The following is a 26,907-nucleotide window of genomic DNA, read 5'->3' on the forward strand; positions in this document are numbered from 1 at the left end:
CCTTGCTTTTAAAAACGAAATTTAATAAGCGGTAAAGGGACAAACTACAAAATATATCACGAAAAATATTAATTTCGCGTTTGTGTCTATGAGCGCAGGCACAGGGCTGCACTTCCATGCCTTCACTATTAAAAATAAAATTAAATTAGTTTTAAGAGCAAAAATAATTCAATATTTTTTCAACATGACTTTTTTTCAAACATTTTTAATAATATTAATATTAAATAAAGAAATATAAATTCATTTCAAGCAAAGGACAATTTACAAGAATCTTGTGATTAAAGAAATAAAACTTAAAATTAAAGTAATTTTAACAAAGAGAAAAGTATATCTAAAAATTCGCTTTAAAATAAATAGATAATAAAATTTAAAAAATGGAAAAAACCCAGTAAAAAATTTGTTTTACTGATTTACTTGCCGTTGCACCCCCCTGCATATGATTTTGCTGACGCTCATGTGTGAGTGAGCGTGTTTTAAAATCTGAAACTCGTCTAAGATCCCCATTTCCAGCAACTAAAAAACAGACCATAAAATATTAGTTTTTATATTAATCATAAATAATTTCCCTTTTCATTTTATAAATTGTTAACTATTGCAATTATATATTGTTATTTTTTTTAATTTTAATCAATTTCGAAAAAGTATTTTTTGAATACTAGGAACAAACAAAAAGTTTTTTTTTCAAGAAATTGAAATCTGAGATTTTATTATGCTTTTTTTAAAATTTAATCTTTTTTTTTTCTTTATTAGCTTGTGAAACCCTAAAATATGATATTCATGAGCTACAATAGTCTTTTCATAACGACGAAGTACATGAATTTTTAAATGTATTATATTAGGTATTAATTCAATTTTTGTTTATTATTTTTAATACATTACTCGTTGCATAATTATCGCAACGATCAGAACAAGTCGATTTGTTTTTCAAGGATTTTATAAATCAAGACCTACTTTTAAGAAAAATTTTAGAAGTATACTTCAAAACCCCTTTAAACACAAACGCTGATCCAAGGGGAGGGATCATGACCCCCCCCCCCTTTTGCATAATAAACTGCGTTTTGGGGGCTTGTATTTTAAAGAACTCGGCTCTCGCGTGGGCCGAAATTACATTTAGTCCTCAACATTTCCGGTAATGATCCCCCCCCCCCTTAAAATAGAGGCTGCATCCGACCCCGGACTTGGAAGAACACTTCTAAGGTATAAAGTTACAAATAGGTAATGATGTACGTTTTAAAATGCTTTGCTGCTCACTGTATTTCTCAATTCATGTGATATCTCAAACATGAACCAATTTCCATTGGTGATGTACTGGGTGATTATAATTAAAGTTACACTTTCAAAACGCTGTAAAAATAAAACCACTGGTCAGAAAGACCTCAAATTTCAACAGAATATTATCGAAGAAGGGGGAAAACGTATGACACAAGAAAAATAAATAGTTGGAATTTTTAGCAAAAGATGGCGCCGTAAGTGTCAGAATATGTAAATCAAAACACCTGTCATGCGCCAGACTCATTGAAGTTGTTATAAAAACGCCAAATACACGTTTTTTTCCTCACTTTGCATCTGAGAAGTTCACTATGACTGTCCCGATCACCTGATCTTAACCCGTGTGACTTCTGGATATGGGGCTATCTGAAAGCTGTTGTGTTCAGTGCTCCGATTGCAAACTTTGCTGAGCTGAAGGCATGCATTGCGCAACACATTCTAAACGTGACCCAGGAAACACTTCAATCAGTCGTAGAACATGCTGTTCCTCGATTTCAACTTGTTACCGAAAACGGGGTACATTATATTGAACATCTTTTGCGCCAGTCTCACGAAAATTAAAGACTGATTTGATTTTTACTGATGCTTTTTATGCGGTTTTCGGCCTTCAGGACAATTAAAAAACATTTTTTCCCATCCGATGTGATATGATCTTTCCGTGTTGGATAGGCTTACTTAACTAACAGTATCACACCAAAATACCCTCGTGCACGCTGAGTTGTACGGTGTTTTAACATTTAGTTAGCACCTTAGGTAATAATTTTTGATGTATTTGTCATTTGTAGTCGACCACTATTAAATATGGTGCTTACAGCGCCATCTATTGCTAAAAATTCCAACTATTTATTTTTCTTCTGCCATCAAGTTCCCCCTTCCTCGATAATATTCCCTTGAAATTTGACGTCATTCTGACCAGTGGTTTAATTTTTATAGCGTTTTGAAAGTGGAACTTTAATTATAATCACCATGTACTTTTCAAACAAAAGCTTGTAAAACTAAAACTTTAGTTAGTCTAATAAACCATTTAAAAAGGATTAGATTAGGATTTTCTTGTGAGAAGACTTGCCAAATATACACTTGTACTTTAACCCAATAGCATTACAGAGTGCACAATTGAGGCAGTGAGAAGCAAAGGGATGTACGTGGTAAAATTTAAAAATTGGAAGTAACCAGTACAAATTGTAGGTGAATCTCTCCTCTGTCTTGGGGCAAGAGATAGTACTAGTAGCTCTGGTAGATGCTGCTGTACCGCATGATTTAGAAAACACTTTCAATGAAAGCCTACCTAGGACGTTATATCTAAAGTCGTTCTACTCAAAACTTGGACAATGTCCACTTACATCTCTTTTCTTCTCAATTCCGGAAATTATCAGAAAAAGAGCAAACCAGAAACAGATGCTGAACGATTGCAGGCAATGAGCTAAAACTGCGTAAGCCTTTTTTCCCTGTACATACGATAAACTGTAAAGTCCAATGGTGCATTTGAGCCTTGGAGGGGTCGATAAGCTGAGGCAGCAATTGACGCTTTGCTGAACGATTTTCCTTTCACACGAAAATGTCGATAAATTATATAAACAAAGTAAATAAATAGATATATACATAAATATAAAAATAAAATAAAAATCAAAAACAGGATATTTAAACGTAAAACAGGGAGAAAGAGGCGAAAAACGGGACAGTTAGAAGTTCTGGCAACAGCATGGAGCGATGGGCATCGTCATGTGCTGTAGAGGAGTATATTCGTAGTGGTGCCTTTTTGATTACAGCAGAAATTTCGCATTTGGTTCCAACTTGTAGAAATGACCCTGTTCAGCAAAAAAAACTATTCACGTTGCAAAGAGCACCGTGTGCATGATTTTTATTACATTATTATCAGAAAATCGTTAGGCAACTGCATGTTTTAGTGCTAAACGTTTTGGAGAGTCCTGGATGGATGCTCTCACATGCGCCACATTTTCCAGCAATGTAACAGTCTAAGGTTGGAGTAGTAAAATAATTTCAAATTTTCACCCCTCTCACGCAAAACATGATTTTAGGGGCTTGGAGGCTCTCGCCCAGAACTTTTTTGAAACGGAACTCCTAAAAACGCAATTGTACGCCACCTTTGATGATGTTGGGGAAGGACTAGGGTTCGGCACTATATCCCGGAGTTTTCTGAAATTGAAGTTCGAAAAACGCAATTTTAGACGATCTTGATGGTGATGTTAGGATGAAAGAAGGTTCAGGGACGCTCCCCGTAAATTTTCCGAAATAAAGGTTTGAAAACAAAAATGCGATTATTATATCATTGTATGTCTTCTTTGGTAACGTAAGAGAAGGAGTCAAGGACTCTTCCGGTTATTTTCGATACGACATTCCTAAACCGCAATTTTAGACGTTCTTCGGTAAATTTAAAGGTTTGGCTTCAACGGTTCCGTGTTCTAAAATAGGGGGGAAGAAGGTCGGTTTGCGTTACAATAGTACCAATTATTAGAGTAGTACCAATCCAAAAATTTCTCTTCTTTCAACTAGATCATAAATGAGCTCGTCCAAGGTCAATCAGTAAGTTACGAGAGTCATGTTGTATTGAACTACTTTTTTTTTCTTCACTTGTTTAGGAGAAGTAACTGGTGTCACGTGAACATCTGCCACGTGACAGCGTTTTTTTTCCCCTTAAGTAACGACACATAATATTCTGACAGCCAGTGCAATGGTGAGTGACGAAGTTAGTAGGTTTCCGCGTAAAACATTATACAGATGCCAAACTATACCTTATAGGAATTTTCTTTACATCTTTATTAAAGGAAGTATGTTTCCAACAACCCACCAATTCCAATTTTTCCCACATTAACCACCTTTTGAAGCATATAAACACCTTAAATATATTGATTTGATTAAATACGACATGAAAATTCCCTGAAAGAATTGGGCTCTACATTTAAAAAAAAAAAAAAAAGAAAGAAAAGAAAGAAAGAAATAATTTACTACATCATTTTGAATAACGCTTTTTGCAAAATTTAAGTATTGAAACAGTTTTAGAAAAGTATAGAACGACTTACCCTCGTATGAAGTTGTTTTATTTGCTTTTCATCAACGTTCATCATTTTGTACACTCTTCTTTTGTACCGTAGCTAAAGAGAAAACACAAAGTTTAAAGCAATTTATGAGCGGTTACAAATTTCTTGAACAGGAACAAATTATACTAAAGAATTGTTTGCATTACAAATTCAGTGCACATATAATATGTATATATGAAGCAATAAATATATTGCAGCTTTAGAAATTCATGGAAAAATATTTATAAATTAAATTAATTTTGTCTCAGTGTTTGGAAATAAACATAATGGTATTTTAAAATTAGGAGGAGAAATTAGCGGCGCTAGTCACAGGACGACAAGAAAAAAAAAAAAAAAAAAAAAAAAGGCCATTAAAAGTAATCTGTCAATTAGCAGTAAGTTACTGCCCCTAAACCAGGGCTAAGGCAGAAAAACACGCAATATATCAGACAGCCCGGTTATCATATCTAAAGACTGCAGTTTCGTTCTTGTTAAAACTCATCAGTCTGGATTAGTGAATAACCGAGCTGGAAGCAGATGCCATCTCATTGAAGCTGAGAGCACCAACAAACTGGTAGATAAAGAAAAGATTGCTACCTCACAAAAATAAATAAATAAATTAATTAATAAATAAATAAAACGCATGACCTTAAAAAGTGTGCGTAAATTGGTAAATGCTCAATCCATTCGCACAGGTTTGATATTTTAACGCATATATTAGCACTTCATCATGGTCCGACTAAAGTTTTTGAAGACACTGGGCATGAAATTTATTTGGTGCCTCCCCCCCCCCACGTTAAGCTTATTTTATATGCAGAAGCAGTACAATATCTTGATACTTGCGTATTAACATATCTGTACTAAATTTGGTGGCACCTTATATTACAAAAATTAGAAGTGACATAGTATTACGATAACTAAACATGATAATATAAGATGTCTTCAAATTCTGCCCGTTGGAAAAAGCCATTAATATCAAAATTATCTATGGTATAACTTTAAAAAGTATTGTAAATATAGAACGAACATGGCGTGGTTTTGAGATTTGAGGAAGATATTAAATATTTAGCGGAACTTTTTTTTTTCTTTCTAGATTTAATATTTACATCTTGCTATAGTGCAGGGATTCTCAAACTGTTTCGACTCAAGGCGCCTTTTGAAGAATTAGATTGTTTTCACGGCACCCTAGTCCATCTCCATTATGCAAGTTAAGCGCGCCACAAATACGGCCTTTCTAAGGCTCATACTTAAAATCCCTTATACTTATGATTGAATTGACTCCAGCTTTTGTATATTCATCAACAAATTTATAAAAATGAGAACAAAATAAAAACAAGTGAATATTAAAAGTTTCAATTATTTTTTCTCTGCAGTGTTAATGAAAAAAGGCGACTTGATCTTATTAGGAATATGGTTCTAGAATAAAGTCAACCATGCACAAGGATTTATTACTTCATGCAGAGTTGAAGACAAAAAACACGCGAAAAAATGCTATACAATAAAAAATAATTGATTTTTTTTACTATTAGAATAAAAACATATCCAACCACATTTGGATAAAATCAAAAACAGTAGGTTTTTTTTTTTTTTTTGAAACTCCTGCGCACAGCTCGTGCAATTTTGTAGGGCACTGGATCATATCCTTCATCCGATACTCCATATTATAAAGATACCGTTGCGCTAATAAGGCGAAACATGACTTTAGCGGACTACAACCTGTAAATTGGGCTTAAGAACAATGAACAACTTTTTTTTATACCATTTAACAACTACAGTGAATTATGAAGAAACGAAACATAATGCAAAATATTGGTAGGTAGTTCTGACATCCCTATTCTGAATAACTTTCCCTACAGTTTGGTAATAAAAAACATGTTTTTTTGATAACGCTTTATCATCAGTAAGGCTTTCTGATGACGATGAAGTCACAATCTAGCGAATTGTTGTTGTACTACATCAAAAAATGGGGCGCCGTATGGTCTTTCTGATCCATATGGTCTTATTTGGAGCACCCAGATTACATGTCTGTTGATACCATGTAAACTTCGCGGCACCCCTCGTCTCTTCCTATGGCACTCTAGGGTGCCGCAGCACCCAGTTTGAGAACCCCTGCTATAGTGCGATATGAAATGAATCCAAAATCAAAATTTTACCTACACATTTGGTGCCTCCCAAATGTTGGTGTCCTGGGCCCGTGCCCCATGTGCCCAAGCCTTAACCTGGCCCTGTCTTTATGCTCAGAAATTTAAAACTTTGACTTTGAATTGTAATATTCAAACATAAAGAACCATTTTGTATCATAATATGAACTATCAACTTTCTAAAGCATCTTTTTGTGATAGAAAAAATAATGATTTGTACGTGTTGTGGGCGTAATCGTGCGGTCAGGCCTAGGGCCGGATTTTGACTTAACGGGGCCCTAAGCTATTTCATGTATGGAGGCCCTTTTGTAGTTTGAACAACATTTCTCTCGGTGGTGAAAGAGGCAATTTTTTATTTTCCCCCCTTTACTGTGTTAGTCCCTTTCCTCTGATATATACAGCAACACTTTTACTTTTTTGGATCGTGTTTTAATGTGTTTTCAATGATGTCCTTTTTGGATTGACCTTAAGAGGGGAAATGGTATTAAGAGAGAATGCTGTCAATGGCATCACCCAGGACTTCCCTTTAAGTGGAGTACAGATCATCCCCAATTGCCCGGGAGTTTCTCCCCCGGAAGAAATTTTGAAAACTAGATATAAAATTCTACATTTTGAAGCCTTATAAGATGTAGTTGGAACTACAAAAATATCATTACGGAAATAGGCAAACAAAACTTTTTTAAAAGCTATCTATTCTTTCGCAAATTAAGATTATACGTAGAAGAAATTGTTTTTGATTCGACAACTCAATGATCGCTATTGACAGAGGGAAAGAGCGCGGGAAGAGAAAAGACAATGTATTGTTACTTGCTCACATTGGCTTTCGGTACAATTATTTTTTGCTCACCCCTCCAACCCACCGACAAATACAACAATGAATTAAATATGAAAAATGATCAATAGTAAAAAATGCTTCATAAAAAATGGTGATTTAACGCACTTTATTTGTACTTCCCAGTCTCCGATATTTTAGTCTGATTGTAAATTTTTGCTGTCCTATTCTAACTTTGTAAGAAACAGCTATTCTAAATTTAAAAGAAAAAATAAACTATAGATTTCTCATGACAACAACTTTTCTTCAATTGCAAATGGGGCAGAAAACGAAAAGGAATGGGGTAGGGTATTCCCCCCCCCCGCTAAACAGATTGACAATATACAAAAGAAGTAAGATAAAAGCAAGCACTAACAAAAGAATTTCCAAAATACCAAATTTGGAATTATATAAATAGCAAGATATGAAACACGTGAGTCACAAAAATTTGTAATATGTTTCAGAAACGTGAGAACCATGGTTTTTATATTTTTGCTGCAGGATGTAGCAAGGAGCTGAATTTGACATATATTGGCATTTCTTCTCCCTACCCCCTCCCATTTGTGGTTTGCAACCATACTTTTCCAAATTTTCAAGCCCTAAGAAAATGAAATTTATTTTTTCAAGTACTTTTTTTTAATTATTTTTTTGGAACGAATTATGCTAATTTTCGGGAGTTGGGGGCCCCTAACATAGCGGGGGCCCTAAGCTACAGCTTGCTCAGCTTGTACGTAAATCCAGGCCTGGTCAGGCTCGCAACACGTACAAATCATGAGTTTTGAAACACAAGAAATTTTTCCATATACTTCATATTATATATAATGGTTCCTTACAATCAAATATATGAATATTAAAAGCTAAAGTTTGAAATTCCGGGAATGAAGTGCAAATATATGCGTAAAAATGTCTCATTTGATCAAAAGGATTAAGCATACAATCTTTTCCACCAAAATCAAGATGCAACCTTTAGAAACTAATTTATTTTTTCTACTAGTACAAAAGAAAAGTTCTAGTCTGGGAACAAATGGTTTTCCGTGCGATTTTTGTGATACAATTATGGGAGTTTGTTTTTCTGAAAGGTATTGACACGAGGAAAACGAATTTGGATGTTACCAACACCAAAAAATGGTGCAGGGGGGCAAGGGGCGGTTATAACTGTGCCAGGGGGGAGGGGGTAAATTATTTTCTGTTCGATTTTTGTGATAAAATTACAGAACTTAGTTTTTCTGAAAGGTATTGGCACGAGGAAAATGAATTTGGATTCAACTCCGAAAATGTTGCTGGGGGGGGGGGGCAGGGGGTGGTTATAACTGTGCAATGAAGGGGCAAGTGGTTTTCCGTTCAATTTTTGTGATACAATTTAGGGAGTTCGTTTCTTTGAAAGGTATTTATAGGAGGAAAACGAATTTGGATGTTGCCTGCCCAAAAATAGTGCAGGGGCTGGCCCCGCTGCAAATATATCGGTCGAATGTCGATAACTTGAAGTTTATAACACGAAGATTCCTTTATCTCCAAGTTTTCATCGGGTCCCAAACTCTTGACATTGTGGAAACTTCCCATAACTCGGACAACCAATAACTCGAACGTTCCTTTGAGATTTCGCGAGTTATCAAGAGTTGATTTCATATAATATAACATATATCTGTATATAACTGCAAATATACAGCTCTATATAGTTGCAAACGTAAAACAGTTTTGTTTCAACATTTGTTACTTTACAACAAGTTTTCAAAGCTTAAAATGCTTAAATAAATTAATAACAACATCATAACGGATAAACATCCGAATAAAACTGTATTTCGGAGTTATTAAGAGTTAGCTCCCTTTTCAATGTAACAGATGTGAATATATGAAGGAAAATGAATCTGGCTAAGGATAATCTTTCCATTGATAAGCGGTTCCTAGTACTCAAAACCATATTTAGGCAATTATGTGAGAGAGCGCCCCTTCTCTCCCACTGATTTTGGAAAAATAATGCAATTGCACATTTTTGAATTTTTTTCCTTTTTTCAATATATTCCTTAGTCCCCGCTGAAAAATTCGGAAATGTCGGCCTGCCTTTGCTCCTTGGGAAAAATTTGAAATGACTGGCCTGCATGGGGTAACCATCAGTGGCGTAACGAAGGGCAGGGGCGGACTGGCATTAAAATTTTTATGTGGAAAAATATTTTTGGCGGCCCTACCCAAAAAATCTTGGTTGTATTTTTCCAAACCCAAAAAGTTTCTGGTTGGGTTTTTCATTAAGAACAAGTGTTTTCGAAGACAAAATGTCTTTTAACCCCCCCCCCCCCCCCCGTCTTGTAGTATGGACAACTTTTCTCTGGCTGGTAAAAGAGGCCACATATTAGTTTGTTTAAAGTCATGCTTTATTCCTTTGTTCGTTTTCAATGTGTGTTGCCCCTGGGTATAGAATATCCCCAACTTTCGGGGGTCCGGGGGTTTCTCCCCCGGATTAAATTTTGAAAAAAGGTGTAAAATTTTGCATTTTGAAGCCTTATAAGGGGTAATTGGAACGAAAAAAGATCAGGAAAAAAGAGGAGAGCAAAACTTTTTTTATGATTATTTCACTAATTAAGATAATGAAACTTGCTTTTTGTTCGACAAATCAATAACAGCAGTCGACAGTCAGAAAGAGTAAGGGAGGAGAAAAGATAATGCACTGTTACTTGCTCCAATGGGTTGCGGTACAATAAGTGTTTGGTCACCCCTCAAATCCACCAACAAATACAACAATGAATTAAATACGAACCGATCAATAGTGAAAAATGCTTTAAAAGAAATGGTGTACTGTACAGATTTAAAAAATGGGGAACGAGAGAGTTACATATTACCCATTTTTACTATTCATAATTCAAACACTTGATGAGAAATAAAACGAAGCACACTTTGCTTAGGAGCTTCAACACACGCACATATAAATATGAGGATGTTTTATAAGGGGGCCACGGCCGCTGAGAGTCGATGCGGAATTCGTAAAATGTATACTGCTTGGACCGACAAGAGGCCATGTCAACCAACCTACATGTAGTTTTAAACTAGGCACCCGGCACTTGAAAGGGCCTGGATCGGAATTGGAGTAGCATAAGTTTGATAAGTTTTCTGTGAGAGTGGGCCCGGTGACCAGTCTGACAAGGAGCCCGCCTTTGCACTCGGCGGCCCTGTTTCCGACTAGGCTAACATGGCCTCGCGTCAGCACTGACCCCGGCCCCCATGAAAAGTTCTTCGGTACACCACAATACTTTAAAACCTTTCCCTGAGCTATCGGTATCCCTTTGGAGCCGTAGTCCGAAAATTTCTCTCCTGCTGCTCTGATATCTTTTCGGGGAACCGACTCGTCTGGCATTTGCCCTAATGCCTACATAGCCAGTCCACCCCTGCACTCCACAAATTCATTGTTTCCTCCCTTCGTAACAAGATACGGCAATAATTCGGCAAGAAAAGAGTGACCACTAGATGAGGAAAACCATCTATCAACATCCTCTTCCCCCAATCACAGTTATGACTGACTCTAGAAACTCGAGAACGGCCTAGGATCTTAGAACGGCCGGCCCAGCTATTTTTTTTTTTTTTATCAAAGAAAAATTGAGGAAAACGATACGCACACGTTGAAAAAAAGAAAACGGCCCAAGTTAGGTGCGGCCCATGTGGAATTTTCCACATCTCCCACATGGCCAGTCCGCCCCTGACGAAGGGAGAGGAGAAAGCGAGTGACTTGTTCTGGCTACTATTTTACGATTCGGAAATTCTAACACTTTTGATATAGAGAAGCAAACCTATTTTCCTAGATATCTAAAATTATTTGTCTGTTTTCAGATTTGAAATTATCTATCGTTGTGGCACAGTGAGAAGAAGCTGCAGCTGCTCATATTCCCGTAGAGCACTTTCGAAGCTCACACGAGGTAGCTGACACAAAATTAATTTTACATGCTGCTGAAGCAACTTTACGAGGTGCTTCTACTATTCATATTCACTCGCCAGATAGCCAGAAACAGATGTTCTTGTATTGGCACTTTGGCGATACCCCATAATATGCTGCAGAACAGAACATCGTGCATTGTTAGGAAACGGAAAAAGGAAAAGACAAACTGCTCTCAAAAAAATCTGCAATGCTTTACCTGGCTTTCATGCACTCCCTTTTCGTAACTTAAAAATTGAGGTAGTATGTTCCGAGCCACTCACAATTGAAAGGTGGAACGAATACGACCGGAAAGTTGAATATAAATGGCCTATATAATTTACAGCACATTCGTAATTCTATAAATTTAAATTAGGCGTGCTTTAAGATGTTAAAAATTGTCGTGCGCGCAAAAATTATGAAGATATTGCTGGTTAAGTGAAGCAAATTATCGTTCAATTGAATCCCCACTGATTCGACAAGGAGGGGTCGAAAACAATGCCTATAAGTAAAAATATTAGAGTTTCAATTTCAGAGGGTTCCCCTGACCCTCCTCCCCCCAAATGACGGGCCTGGGTAAAGGGTAAAAATTTAATACTAACTCATTTTCCTCATGCCAAAACCTATCAAACTAACTCCAATAATTTTATCACAAAAATCGTGACAAAAACTACTTGCGCCCCATTCCAGTTATAACCCCCCTGCACATCTGCTCCATTTTCGGGGTTGGCAACACCCAAATTCGTTTTTCTCGTGCCAATACCTTTCAGAAAAACTAACTCCCGTAACTGTATCACAAAAATTGAACGGAAAACCACTTCCCCCCCTGCCCCTGAACCATTTTTTGGGGTTGGCAACATCCAAATTCGTTTTCCTCGTGCCAATACCTTTCAGAAAAACTAAATCCCATAATTGTATCACATAAATTGAACGGAAAACCACTGCCCTCCCTAGCGCACTTATAACCGCCCCCCGCCCCTGCCCCCTGCACCATTTTCGGGGTTGGCAACATCTAAATTCGTTTTCCTCGTGCCAATTCCTTTTAGAAAAACTAGCTCCAGTAATTATATCACATAATTATATAATACACTGTAAAAAAAAAGTCCGAAACGTTACTGATTATTTCCGTGGAAGTATTCTTGCAAAAAAGTTTCCTGAATTGCAAGAAGTTGAAAAAATGCAGACTTTTCCCTGCTAGGGAAAAATATTTTAAGCTATCAGTTTTAAGATTGACTGAGTGTGTTTACTAAGTGTATGGGCAAACTTGGGGCTAAGTGTATTAGTTCGATTAGGGCTCGTCTAGTTTAACTAAGTTCCCGATGAGAGCGATTAAGTCATTGCAGATAGCTGCAGCTTTGCAAGGCAGGAATTGCAGGCCAGCGAGATGCTTGATTCTTACTTGCAATTGTGTCTTAGCCTTTGCCATGGTTGTATTAATGCTTCTGGTGCTTCCTTGGTAAATCGGGAAGATTCTAATCAAATACATTAAATCTACCTTAATTTTTCTTGAAGGTTCCCGAATTATGGCTGGTTTTAACCGGGAAGATTTCCCAATTTCTTTCAAAGTTTCAGGGATAATTTCAGAAAGGTTACTGCTATTTAGAGGAAAGCGATCCTGGTTTTTGCAAGATATGTTGCTGGTAGAAATTGGGCACAGCTGCCCATTATTTTTCTGGCACGTTTCTGAATTATTTTTACAGTGTATGGATGACAAAAACTACAATTAAAAAAAAAAAAACTTGATTTTTTTTTCAAAATGTTCAATTTGTTAAGGTAATTGAAATTAAAATTTATTTATTTTCTCATTTTTTATTTCTCAAACACAACCGTCAGCTTCTTCTTTCACTTAAATATTACTTTTCATAAAAATATATATTAAAAAATAAATATAAATAAATAAAAGATTGTTACCAAGATAAATGCATAAATATTTGAATATCATAATTATCCTTTCTAAATGAGAAATGCACAAATATTCGTAAGATAAAGATAACTTAGAGAGAATGCAATTAAAAAAGTGAAAAGCATACTTCTACATAACCAATAGATGTGTGAAATGGATAATCAGCCAAGGGCCTTTGTTCATCCAAGAATTTACCAGCTTTACCATTGATAGGAGGACAAAAAATTCCGTAATTGAAGCTTTCTTTAAGTTCCTAGGAAGGAATGAAAAAGTAAAAATTTAACTATAAATTACATTTTAGTATTTATTATAAAACAAACACATTTATAATCATTACTTTAAATTTTGTTCAATAATTGTTGGGGAAAATTAGAAAAATAAGAAACATTACAAACCTTAGGCAATGAAACTATTATGTGTTGTTTGATGTCCCAAATGTATTCATCATTTTGAAACTGAAAATTTTTCTAAAAAATAAGAAAAAAATAACATAAAACGTCCAATATTTTCAAACAAAATATAATAAAATGAAAAGAAGAAAAAAATCCCACATTAATATCACCATTGTGACAAAACCTTACGAAATTTTAAAGAAGAGGAAGAAAGAGAGAGAGAGAGAGCTATTGATAAAGCTATTCTATAAAATTCAAAGATCAGTTAAGAAAATAGCGCTATTTTAGCCTCTTTACTCCCGCACATAAGGGGGATTCCACCGTCATGTGTGGGGCAAATAGGACCCACACTTGATGGATAAATTGTTAAGTTTTCTTTCCTCCAATATATTTTTAAACTGTTATTTTTTGAACGAAGTTTACCTGTCGCATGCAGGAGACATTTTTAGACATCAGTTTTAGGCTTCTCAACTCGAGCATAATTTCCTTCGAATCTATTGTTGGAAACATTTCAAATATATACTTCGTTTTTCTACTAATTATTTCTCAGGTTTAGTTTAAACAGGGCCACTCGCCAGAAAATGAGACATTTTGTCCTGCACGCGAAAGCACTATATTTTATTTCAAATCAAAAGTAATGTTTTAAAATTGTAACAAACAAAAACTTTTTGCCTACATATATATATATATATATGTGCCCTTAGGAAAACAAAAGTTTATATATATATATATATATTTAAATTTAAAAAATAACATGTTTTTTACTCGTTTTGCAATTAAATATAAAGCTATTACCATTCAGGAAAACAAGTCTACCTTCCCATGTAATATCCCATAAGAGCAAAACTGCAGTCACTGGGAATAAGGTAGCGTTAAAATCATAAAGATGCAATTTAAAAATTAATTTCACCGGACTTAATCACATCCTGAACACATAATGTGTTTACAATATTGCATGACTAAGACAAGAATATCCTAAAGCTTTTAAACCATCTAGCACCAACTTCAATTTACCGGAAAATTGTCTTTGATTGATAAAAGACATTCACTGCACTGATGCTTTTTAAGTTCTTTAATCACTAATTGGAACTCACCCCCATCGCATAGATCAGAATGATTTATTCCGGTTTTCCACAATTCTACAGCTCAGATATAGTAAGCAACTTCATCGCTTACCTTTAACAGATCCTCCGAAACGTCAGAAATTAATAAAGCTATGTCTTAAGTAAGACCTTTCGCTAAAGCCCCACCCAGAAAAACTGCACGAAATCAGTGACAGGTGAAGAGTCGGATCTTCGCTGATGTCTCAGTCAAAATTATGATAACAAAAAATAAACATTTATATAGACCGATCTCACACATTGAAATCAAAGAAATGTTTAAATTGAACACAATACTGGAGCTGGAAATAATAAAAAGAAAAATTGACAAGAAAAAAAAATAGTTAAAACAATTATCGCGAAACAAACTGAATCCTTTTACATAAAAAGAGAACTATTAGTTATATATATATATATATATATATTCTAGATCTACAACTATATCAAATTCATTCCATCAAGTTGTTAATCCCAATATTTTAGTAGTTAATGTAAATAACAATGTGTTTAATAGAATTTTTTCCAAAATTAAAGTACATTTTTCCAATATGCAAGCATACATAAGTAGGAAAATTAAAATGTAAAACTGCATTTGAACAACTATAAAAATAAATAAATAACCAAACATGAGTTTTTTTTACATCTTTTTTATAAAGGCTCTTAATTTCAAGCAGAATATATTGAATTGCAATAGTTACCACACTACAATGCAATTGTGCCGTAAGGTTCTTTTTTTTTTTTTTGCTTTTCAATTTATAATCAAACACTAAAATATTAAATGAAGAATTACCAACATTTTTATGCAAAAAATTGCAAATTACTGCACACAAGTGTTTCGGGGTTAAAAGGAAACCCTTTTTCAATGCAAAGAAGCGTGAGCTTTTGGATGAAAATTCATCCGAGGAAAGCAACACGGTGGGACAGAAGACAGTAGAAATGTAAAATGACACAAGGAGCCAAAAAATCGAATGAGCAATTAACTAGCCGGGTGTTTTCTAGGATGGTTTGCTACCGTTTCATTGAAACAGACTGCCAGAGAAAAAATTTAACTTTCAGTAACTGAATCCATATTTTTATCTTACTGATTTTTATTTAAAAATCCAAAGCACTGTTGTATCAAAATATTATGAAGAATGAATAGCTTACTGTACAAGTTTTGTGCCAAAGTCAAATGTATTCACAGCTCCTATGTAGTACGGTTGAGGCAGAACAATAAAACATCATTAACCCTCAGAAGCACAGTGACTTCGAAATTTGAAGAAGATATTAATCTATATCGAAAGCAACGGTTTTTTCTTTTACTACCGTCGAAAATTAAGTTCACAAACAAAGTCTGGAAAATGGGAACGAAGTTCAATGAAATCTGGCACAGTTAAGTATTGTAGCAGTAGAAAGCATATAGCTATGTAACACTATGGAAAAGAGGGAAATTCACAGTTAAGTTAGATTGTACGAAAAGCGATCAAGTCATGGTGCATCATATCGCACCCCTGCAACAGAAGTGACCCATCTCAAAAAATGGGAAAAAACGTACTAATAATTAATTTCAATTCTATAAATATATATGTATAAATTTAATAATCTTTCTTGCCACAGAAAGCGCACAAAGTTAGTTTACATAACTGGTGCTTGGTGTCGTATGAACGATATAATCAATGTGACAGACACATCATGAACATTGAATAATTTAGTAGTTAAATTTTTTAGTTTTAAGTGTACACTATTTACGTAGACTAAAAAAACACAATCAGTAAAGATAACGTCAAACATTTTTCGCGTCTTGCAATATTTGAGAATAATATATGAAAGTAATATCGCGTAAAATATTTAATTTTCTACAATGATGGTTTTTAGTGCCAATTTTTGTTGTCGGTATACGTCACTACCCGGCAACAGAAGTGAAGTAACAAAACTCAAAAAGTTACAGAAATGCAGTAATTAGAGTTAAAATCTAAATTTAAAGCTCCTTCCCACCACAAAACTGGCACAAAGTTAGCTTGCATACATGGGCGCCCATGTGCAAAATTTTAAGTTACTAAAATTTGACATTTTTAATAAATTATTCATTAATGGCAGGAGAAGAAATGTTTTTACATTTTTGCAAAGCGAAAAGTACTAAAAGGAAGAAAGTCCTAATTTCAAAGGGGAAGGGGGGCTTGAGTCCCCACTTGCCCCCTATATGGGCGCCTATGCTTGCATAATCGGTGATTGGAGGTTTATAACCGATATAATAAACAGTGACGGATCATTAAAATTTCATTATTTGTAAGAAAAATGTTTGAACCTGAAATATACACTATTAATTTAGACTTAATAAAAATTAAAAAAAATAAACGCAGCATATGTGTTTTTCACGTATTGCGGTATTTGAGAATACATCATTCAGAAGTATTATCAAAGAATGAAATATCTTTGGTATTATTGCGTAAAACCTTGATTTTCTCCATTGCAGTTTTTTTGAGTTGAGTCACTCCTGTTGATCTCGAGAAATGCATGCTAACAGGAGTGCAGTCATCGTACACTGTATAAAGCCCGTAACGAATCATCCTACTGTCTATGCGAGTCTCGAGAAATGCTTGTGACATTAAATCCCTATCTCCTAAGTAAGCTGCTTTTAACGGCTGGTTGGGCCACAAAGAGGAGTGGCATTGAGCAAAAATTCTACCTAGACCACCTCAAACATGTTTTACAAAATTGAGATAAGTAGATTTCGTTGGACAGTCCATATGCCGAATATCTCCTTCTTACTGAAAATCATAAACAATGTGGGCTGTACGTGACCTCACATACATGTGAACAAAAAGGAAGTCCAATCCTGAAGCACCTCGGTAAAACCTCAGTGGCTTCAAGGACTTCATTCCTTTTTTTTCTAAACTTATTTGCATAAAAGACGTGCGACTATACAACATATTACTACCTCAGACAGGATGTCGTTCGTTAATATGTGACAAGAAATTTTCATGCTTGTCGAATTGCTAGTTCATTGTGCACAGTTGAAAACCGAAAAATTTGAGTAGTTATGTCTTTTACTGGAGTTTTAGATTGCTGCATAAGTGTAGACTTCATTTAATATTTTGACTGTGAAGCTACGATCAATTCGAAGCAAATGATCTTGGCCTAGATCAGTGTTCCTTAAAGTAAATTTTGATTTACTGGTAAAGCTTGACCACGAAAAGAAGGCGGATGACCTTGAAGCGAAACATCATTTGTATCATTCGTAATAGATAGAATATACCAGAAAGCACCGAATAGTAAGAAGCATGGTCTCGCTAATCCTATCTATTCCAAAATAATAACAAACAGCCTATTACAAATGATATTTTTGCTTCAAGGTCATCCGCCTTCTTTTTGTGGTCAAGCTATATCTGGCTAGAAGATAAATATCAATGTCTGTTCACTAGATATGCATTTGAATCTGTTCGAAAACTACAAATCCAGCAACTTTGAGCTAACTCGTAGTATATTCTCGCAGCAAAGTTTATATGCAACGCATTAACTCCTTGTTTGAAGGCAGTCAACTTGTTAACAGCTGTGAAGGGCCATTCCACAAAAAACGGCCATTCTGTCCCGCACGAGATTTTTCATATAAGTCATTTAAAATAATACTTTAAAATATTAATAAACAATTTTTTCAGCATAACAACTTACAAACTTATGTGTAATATATTGAACATAAACAATTTCGTCATTACCTTTTAAAATTATTACTTTTTAATGAAATATATGAACCGTCACGTGCGGGACTAGCTGTTACTTTTTCGTGGAATGGTCCTAAAGCTGAATAGCGGAAACCACATTTAAATCTTCTAAGTTAACTTGCAACATATAAACTATCAATTTGTAAGTCATCTGTAAGTGGTGAAAAAAAAACATGTATTATATGCGGTTTTGTTCCCTACTGTTCGGGGCAAACTGCATCTCTTCACGTTTATTTATTTTTCAGTTATTATTTTTTTTTTCAGATTTTGTTGAATTTATGAATCACCCTGTATAATATTAGCACGGAACGGAAACGGAAAAAGGCAAATAGCTCGGGATATCATTTCCTATAAGCATCTCGTGATGTCCCACTCGTAAACTTGGCATACAAATCACGTCCTTGAAATGCATCTCTTTATTTTTCATGGCCTGCACTTGTACCGGTAAATAAGCAACACGAAGCTTTAGACAAAAGTCTGCAAAGTGCGATTTTATCTGCGGACGTGAGTAAAAGAATCTAAACATTTATGAAAGAGGAATTAAAATTCAGAGGATCATTCAAAAGCGAGTTCACACTTATGAAACGAATCTGACACATTTTTGGGCTGATTCAAATCAAAGAGAATACGCTAAGGATAGGTCGACTTAAAAAAAAGAGAAAGAATAAAATAATAAATCAAGTGCCGAGTTTTGTTTTCAAGTCGAATTACTTCACCGATAAAAATAATGCATTGCCTGTCAGAGCGGGCAAATCAACACTCAACGTTCAAGTCCTTCGGATAGAAGGTGTGTTCTTCAGGAAGCTTCTCCAAATAAAATAAATATGAACTTCGTTTTCAACCCTGCGCTTTTGTCTTATAATTAATAGCAGCAAATCTCGAATGAGGCATTAGTCGGTGAACATTTAAAAGGAGAGGAACATTGACAGGAAAATCTGAATAAATTTATTATATCGTCGCCACACAGCAGCCATAAGACATCTAATAACAGGAACAACTGTAAGATAGCCTACTGTTGTTCTAAGGCGACGATATAGTCAGATAGTTATGAGTTTTTGCCTTTTAATTAATAGCAGCCAATCTTAAATGAGGCATTAGTCTGTGAACATTTAAAAGGAGAGGAACATTAACAGGAAAATCTGAATAAATTTGTTATATCGTCGCCTCAGAGCAACCGTAAAACATCTAATCCCAGAAACAACTGTAAGATATCCTACTGTTGTTCTGAGGCGACGATATAGGCAGATAGTTATGGAGTTTAACTGTTATCCGAATTGATATTGACATTTAAATTGTAAATAGCTCATCCATGCGCAGAAAACTTTCAACTTTTTCTTTTATCGCATTATCTATAACCTTGTTTAACGAATGTAACCTTTTTTTTTCCGGCGACGTTTAAAGGATTTAGAGAAGAAAGTTTAGCATTTTGAAAATTAAACCTTCATCGTACAACTTTGCAAGTTCACAAAGCTGACAAAATTTCTCTTTTTGAAGGAAATATTAAACAAAATATATACATTTCTGGAATAATTTTACATTTAAAAAATTCATAATAGTGTCTTATACTCTTTAAAAAAATCGAAATAAACGTTTTAGATTATTCTAAGTAATAACGTTTGCGTGCTTTTTTTCTTAATTTCAAAAATTAGCTTTCGAAAGATATTTTTAAAATAAGTTTCTTGAATATTAGATTTCTTTTTAGTTTGGGACAGAAGGCATTGACTGAAACTTTTCTCTCGATAAGACACCATTCGTTGAACTAAAATTTTGTGCTTCATGTTAGGACAGTATACAAAAGAAATACATATGAATTTAATCTCACTTTGAACCTTCAACGCGCTGAAAAACGATTTATTTTACATAGTGTTACAAATCCTGTAAATAGTAATTATTGTAGTAACGTAACCTGTAAATAGTTTCCCGTAATGAATATACAACCCCTTTTTCATATGGCTAAAGTATACGACCCCTCTATTTCCTTTTTGTTCGTTGATAAAATTTGATAACGGTCTACGCATTTCGCGAAGAGGTAAGAATGTTGTGGAAAATTCTTTTCGGTGTATAAAAGCCGTTAGCGATGGATATACAGGGGAGTTTCGATTCAGATTTGTGCTGAGTGTGTATTTGCTCTGTTTATAGCGAGGCATTTCGCTGTGTTGTTTTCGTATTTGGAAGTAAATACGTGTGTAAACGTTGAGTTTACGGTGTTGTGTGATAATTGCTTAATTACTGATGAATAATTTAGCAGTTGTTGAAGATCTTTCCTGTACATAGTGTAAATAAATTTCCTGTGTTTTTATCAAGAACTGTGTCTTCATTTCAAGAAAGTGGAAGTCGCACCGAATCCGTTACAATTTGGCGCCCAACGTGGGGCTTCTTCTGGACTTTCTTGGAGTAAGTGTGACTTTGGACATTTTTTTTCATAAAGACTGTTTGAATTTATAGACTTTGTTTTTATGGTGATTACTCGCGCAATGGATGACCAATTAAAACAACTTCTGGAAGCAATTAATGCTGTGAAAAGTGACTTGACCGAAAGTTTGGCGGCTAATCAAGAACAATTAAAAAATGATATGGCAGCTAATCAAGAACAATTAAAAAATGATATGGCGGCTAATCAAAACCAATTGAAAAGTGATTTAACGGTGCTGAAAAATGACCTAGTTTCTAACCAAGAGGAAATTAAAAACGATCTTACTTCGGTAAAGACTGTGATGGAAAATAAATTTAATGAGATAGAGCATCGAGTTGATGCTATTGAAGGAAAGTTTGAGGCAGTTGAAGGCCGATTCATCGCAGTGGAAAATAAACTGGAAGAAGAAGATAGAAAATTTCATCAACTTAAAGAAGACATCTTTAAAGACCTGGAAAGGAGACTGGCGACCGCGGAAAGCAGCTCTGTGCAGTTTGGCGCTCCCACATTGGTTGCTCGACCGTCCATTAAACTTGCCACATTTGATGGGAAAACTTCGTGGCAGGTTTACAAAACTCAGTTCATGATAGTGGCGGAAGCGAACGGATGGGACTCTGCTACCAAGGCCTGCCATCTTGCAGCATCCCTGAGAGGTGACGCAGCGGACATTCTTCAGACCCTTCCGGACAGCCAGCGCCTGGATTTCGCCGCCCTCACATCTGCGTTGGAGCTTCGCTTCGGTGAGAAGTGCCAGAAAGATTTCAGCCGACTCCAGTTGAAGTCCCGTTTCCAGAAAACCGGGGAAACCCTGCAAGAGCTAGCGGCGGACGTCGAGAGACTGTCTCATCTTGCTTTTTGCGACTGTCCTGCGGATGTTCGAGACAACCTGGCACTCAACTACTACATCGACGGGGTTCGAGATCCGGAAATCCAGAAAGCTCTACGGATGGCGGATGTCAAAGACCTGAGTTCTGCTGTTGTGTATGCGATGAAGTTGGAGGCCGCCCAGCAAGCAACCCGCAAAGATCGCCATTCAGTCCGCGGCGTGAAAACTGATGAGTCTGATCCGGTTTCGTCACGCTTTGCTGAACTGGAAAAGCAAATAAAAGATATTGCAGGGATCCTCAAAAGGACTTCGGCTCCCAAGTACCAAAATGGACAATCAATTAAGTGTTGGAAATGTGGCGGCGAGGGTCACTTACGAAGAAACTGTGAAGCTCGCCAAGAAACCAGAGGGAAGAGCACCTCTCCCTCCCAGGTCCAGGAAAACTAAGCCATGGCAATCTCGCGGGGCGGAGGTCGCCAAATTGGAATGAGCCCCATCTTAAAGTTTTCCAGATTTCATCGACGAGTGGCGGCAGTAATGGACTGTTTGTTTACGCATATGTAAACGGGTCTCCCTGCGAACTGATTATTGACACTGGAGCCAATGTTACAATCATTAGAACAGATGTGGCTCGTCAATTTGGACTCAGCATTCTATGGACGCCGCCCTGCGTTACCCTCCAAACTGTGACAGGTGACAAGATCGAGATTGAAGGTAAAGTGAACTTAGAAATTGTGTTTGGAAATGCCACTTACCATCATACGGCATTCGTTGCTGCTATCACAGACCCCTTCATTCTCGGATTGGACTTTTTAAAAAAATATGACTTCAACCTCGACTTCAAGACTAATGAGCTGCACTCGATAAGAGAAGACATAGCCGTTTTCCCCGCAGAAAGTGATGTAAAATCCGCTCATCAAATAATAGCCCAAACAGATTTATCGATTCCCTCAAGGTCAGAATCATTAATACCTGGCTCCATTGAAGAAAGCAATAGTTTTCGATTTGGACTCGTTGAATACCCCAACCTAAACAATAACCTAAAAGGAGTGCTGGTAGCATCTACGCTTGTGGACCTTTCTAAGGATGTAATTCCTGTAAGAGTCGCCAACGTGAGTAAAAGGCCAAGGAATATTCGGAAAGGTGAAGTGTTAGCAACTTGTACTCCAGTAAACTGCATCATTAGAAGAATCAATTTCCCCGAAACTGTGTCTTCTGAGTCCTTGACATCGAAGTTAATTGGGAGTGCGCCATTATCGAAAGATCAAAGAACTGCTGCGGAACAATTGGTGGACGACTTCAAGCATCTGTTTTCATCTACATCGGAGGATGTGGGCAGGACGAATTTAACGCAGCATCGGATCTACACTGGAGAACACCCCCCTATTAAACAGCATCCAAGACGACTACCGTTCGCCAAGAAGGAAGAGGTTGAGACCCTCCTGAAAGAGATGAAGGAGAATGATGTAATCGAACCTTCTTCCAGTCCTTGGGCCTCTCCCATCGTCTTAGTCCGAAAGAAAGATGGCTCCACCAGATTTTGTGTCGATTACCGACGGCTGAATGAAATCACCAAGAAAGACAGTTACCCTCTTCCACGGATAGACGACACCTTGGACACTCTTTCCGGACACAAGTGGTTTTCGACCCTGGACTTGAAGAGCGGCTACTGGCAGGTTGAGATACACCCTGATGACCGAGAGAAGACAGCGTTTACAACTGGACAAGGCTTATGGCAGTTTAAAGTGATGCCCTTCGGCCTCTGCAATGCACCAGCTACGTTCGAGCGTCTTATGGAGACAGTGTTAAGAGGACTCTCTTACGAATCCTGTCTGGTCTACTTAGACGATATCATCATCGTGGGACGCAGCTTTGAAGAACATCTGGCAAATCTTAGGAAGGTGCTGCAAAGGCTTAAGGAAGCCAATCTGAAGTTAAGTCCGTCCAAATGTAATTTGTTCCGCCGGGAAGTGAACTATCTTGGTCACATCATCTCTTCTGAGGGTGTGCAAACCGATCCAGAGAAGGTATCTGCGGTCAAGAGTTGGAGTCGTCCCGAAAACATCCATCAGCTGCGAAGTTTCCTGGGGCTCTGCACGTACTATAGGAAGTTTGTGAAGGGTTTTTCAAACATTGCACGACCTTTGCATAAGCTGACGGAGATCAAGCAAAAGTTTGAATGGTCCAAAGAATGCGAAGATGCATTTCTACGACTGAAGGAGGCTTTAACATCAACGCCTATCCTCGCCTATCCTCAGCCTGAAAAACCCTTCATCCTGGACACTGATGCGAGCAACGAGGGCATCGGAGCTGTTTTATCCCAAGAAATTGACGGAGATGAACATGTCATCGCTTACTGGAGCAAATGCTTATCAAAGTCGGAGCGAAATTACTGCGTCACCAGAAAGGAGTTACTGGCCATAGTGAAAGCTGTAGAACACTTCCATCATTACCTCTACGGCCGAAAATTTCTGCTTCGGACAGATCATGCCTCGTTAACTTGGCTTTTGAACTTCAGGAATCCAGAAGGCCAGATAGCCAGGTGGATACAGCGGCTCCAGGAATATGACATGGAGATCAAGCATCGAAAAGGGTTATCTCACGGTAATGCTGACGCTTTATCAAGGAGACCCTGTCCTGAGAACTGCCACTATTGTTCCCGAATCGGGAAACAGTATGGACCGACTAGCCCTACCGCCTATCAGGTGACAGTGACTCCAATATCATCAGAACCTGATCCATGGAGTGACGACCAAGTTCGAAAAGATCAACTTGAAGACCCCGACATAAAACCAATTTTGGAGTTCATGGAAAGTGACAGTCGGCGACCTAGCTGGCAGGACGTTTCCATCTTTAGTCCTGCAACAAAAAGATACTGGGCTTTATGGAATTCACTCCATTTACGGAACGGCGTACTGTACCGAAAATGGGAATCTGATGACGGCAAAACGTCTAGGTGGCAGTTACTACTTCCCCGATCAAGGATTTCAGATGTTCTGAAAGAAATACATAGTAGTGCGACTGGAGGACATTTTGGTGTCTTGAAAACCCTTAATAAAGTTCGGGAGCGCTTCTTCTGGAGCAAGGCGAAGGATGACGTGGAGAAGTGGTGCCATTCTTGTGACGCCTGTGCTGCTCGTAAAGGACCGAAGAAGAGAAGCAGAGGGAAGCTACATCTGTACAACGTTGGAGCTCCTTTCGAACGAATTGGGATCGACATCCTGGGTCCTCTACCAAGAACTGCTGATGGGAACAAATACGTTCTTGTTTCCATCGACTATTTCACGAAATGGCCCGAAGCGTATCCCATTCCAGATCAAGAAGCTACCACCGTAGCAGAGACTCTAGTCCAACATTGGATCTCGAGATATGGAACACCTTTGCAGATTCATTCCGACCAAGGGAGGAATTTCATCTCTGCTGTTTTTAAGGGCCTATGTCAAATTCTCGGAATTGAGAAAACTAGGACAACACCACTACACCCACAATCGGACGGCATGGTGGAGAGATTTAACCGCACAATCCTGAATAATCTCTCACTTATGGTCTCCAGAAATCAACAGGATTGGGACAAGAAGCTGCCTTTGTTCCTGCTGGCCTACCGCAGTGCTGTCCACGAGACTACCGGATATGCCCCATCTCAGATGCTCTTCGGACGAGAGCTTCGGCTACCTTGTGATCTCGTCTTCGGTCGTCCTCCGGATGCGCCTGCATCTCTTGAGGAGTACATCCAGGATCTCCAGGCCCGGTTGGAAGACGTTCATAACTTCGCACGAGAGCGAATCAACATCGCGGCGGAGAAGATGAAGACCCAATACGACACAAGGTCTACTGGACATGAATTCAACGAAGGCGACAAGGTTTGGTTATGGAATCCCATCCGACGGAAAGGTCTGTCACCCAAATTGCAGTCGCATTGGGATGGACCCTACAAAGTCCTTAACCGACTGAATGACGTCGTAGTGAGGATCCAAAAATCACCTAATGCAAAACCTAGGGTTGTACATTATGATCGGTTAGCCCCATACTATGGCCATAGTTCATGAGTATTACGTAAACAACCATGGTTGATAACATAAAAGTTGTAGATAATTTTTTTGCTTTTAATGTTTAGTAATATTTCTTGTTATTATTGTGTTTCCTATGCATTATTGGTTATTATTTAATGTGTGTATTTGTGAACATGTGATAGAAGTTTGGCACCCTTTCTGGGGATTGTACTGCCCGGGACGTGCAGTCCTTAGGAAGGGGGCAATGTTACAAATCCTGTAAATAGTAATTATTGTAGTAACGTAACCTGTAAATAGTTTCCCGTAATGAATATACAACCCCTTTTTCATATGGCTAAAGTATACGACCCCTCTATTTCCTTTTTGTTCGTTGATAAAATTTGATAACGGTCTACGCATTTCGCGAAGAGGTAAGAATGTTGTGGAAAATTCTTTTCGGTGTATAAAAGCCGTTAGCGATGGATATACAGGGGAGTTTCGATTCAGATTTGTGCTGAGTGTGTATTTGCTCTGTTTATAGCGAGGCATTTCGCTGTGTTGTTTTCGTATTTGGAAGTAAATACGTGTGTAAACGTTGAGTTTACGGTGTTGTGTGATAATTGCTTAATTACTGATGAATAATTTAGCAGTTGTTGAAGATCTTTCCTGTACATAGTGTAAATAAATTTCCTGTGTTTTTATCAAGAACTGTGTCTTCATTTCAAGAAAGTGGAAGTCGCATCGAATCCGTTACAATAGTTTACGCACATGCCAATTTCATTGCTTTCAATTTGTTTCTATATTAATTACATTTCTAAAAAACCATTATATATATATATATATATATATATATATATATATATATATATATATATATATATAACATAGGGCTGCGTATTGGTTTCTCACAATTTGCGGACCTAGTGCGGTCGTCCACTTTTTCATGTAGCACCTCCATTGGCGGATAGCTATTATTGCAGAATTTCGACGCTCAGTTTCCCTACCGGATGGAGACACCTGGGATTTCTTCTGCACTAGGAATTTAATTTTGACGAGAGTATTCAAGACCGAACGAATTCCGAAGCGGTATTCATGCTGCACAATCACACGACATGCATGTTGACGATTTTCTGCATCTTGAATATCAACTGACTGGAGCCAGGTTTGAATCCTTGCCTTTTGGTATGAAAGGCCAAGCCTAACCACTGCGCTACTCGGCCAGAATCGTAATCAATATGGAAGTAAACACTGATGTCGATTAGATTAAATTGAAGACTTGAATTGTATTTTCAGGCCTACTGGCAGATAGAACCAAACTCTCACTCAAGATGAGGGGGAAAAAAATGCTCTACTTTACATTTAACACCTTAATTTTCAGTTCAAATAGTGAAATGTTAATGGATGTGTCAAAAATCGATTTTTTTTTCAAATGACT

General features: G+C 37.1%; 1 protein-coding gene across 1 annotated transcript in view; it reads right to left on the reverse strand.

Moving 5' to 3' along the window:
* Positions 1–26,907, reverse strand: part of LOC129218663 (SH3 and multiple ankyrin repeat domains protein 3-like) — a 186,063-nt gene that overhangs the window by 36,379 nt on the left and 122,777 nt on the right. The window contains exons 3-5 of the mRNA XM_054852985.1: positions 13,450–13,521; positions 13,182–13,307; positions 4,308–4,379 (exon numbers count right to left, since the gene is read on the reverse strand). Coding sequence (XP_054708960.1) covers positions 4,308–4,379; positions 13,182–13,307; positions 13,450–13,521 — 270 coding nt within the window. The remainder of the gene's footprint in view (positions 1–4,307; positions 4,380–13,181; positions 13,308–13,449; positions 13,522–26,907) is intronic.

Source organism: Uloborus diversus, chromosome 3, assembly GCF_026930045.1.
Source record: "Uloborus diversus isolate 005 chromosome 3, Udiv.v.3.1, whole genome shotgun sequence".
NCBI classification, from domain to species: Eukaryota; Metazoa; Arthropoda; class Arachnida; order Araneae; family Uloboridae; genus Uloborus; species Uloborus diversus.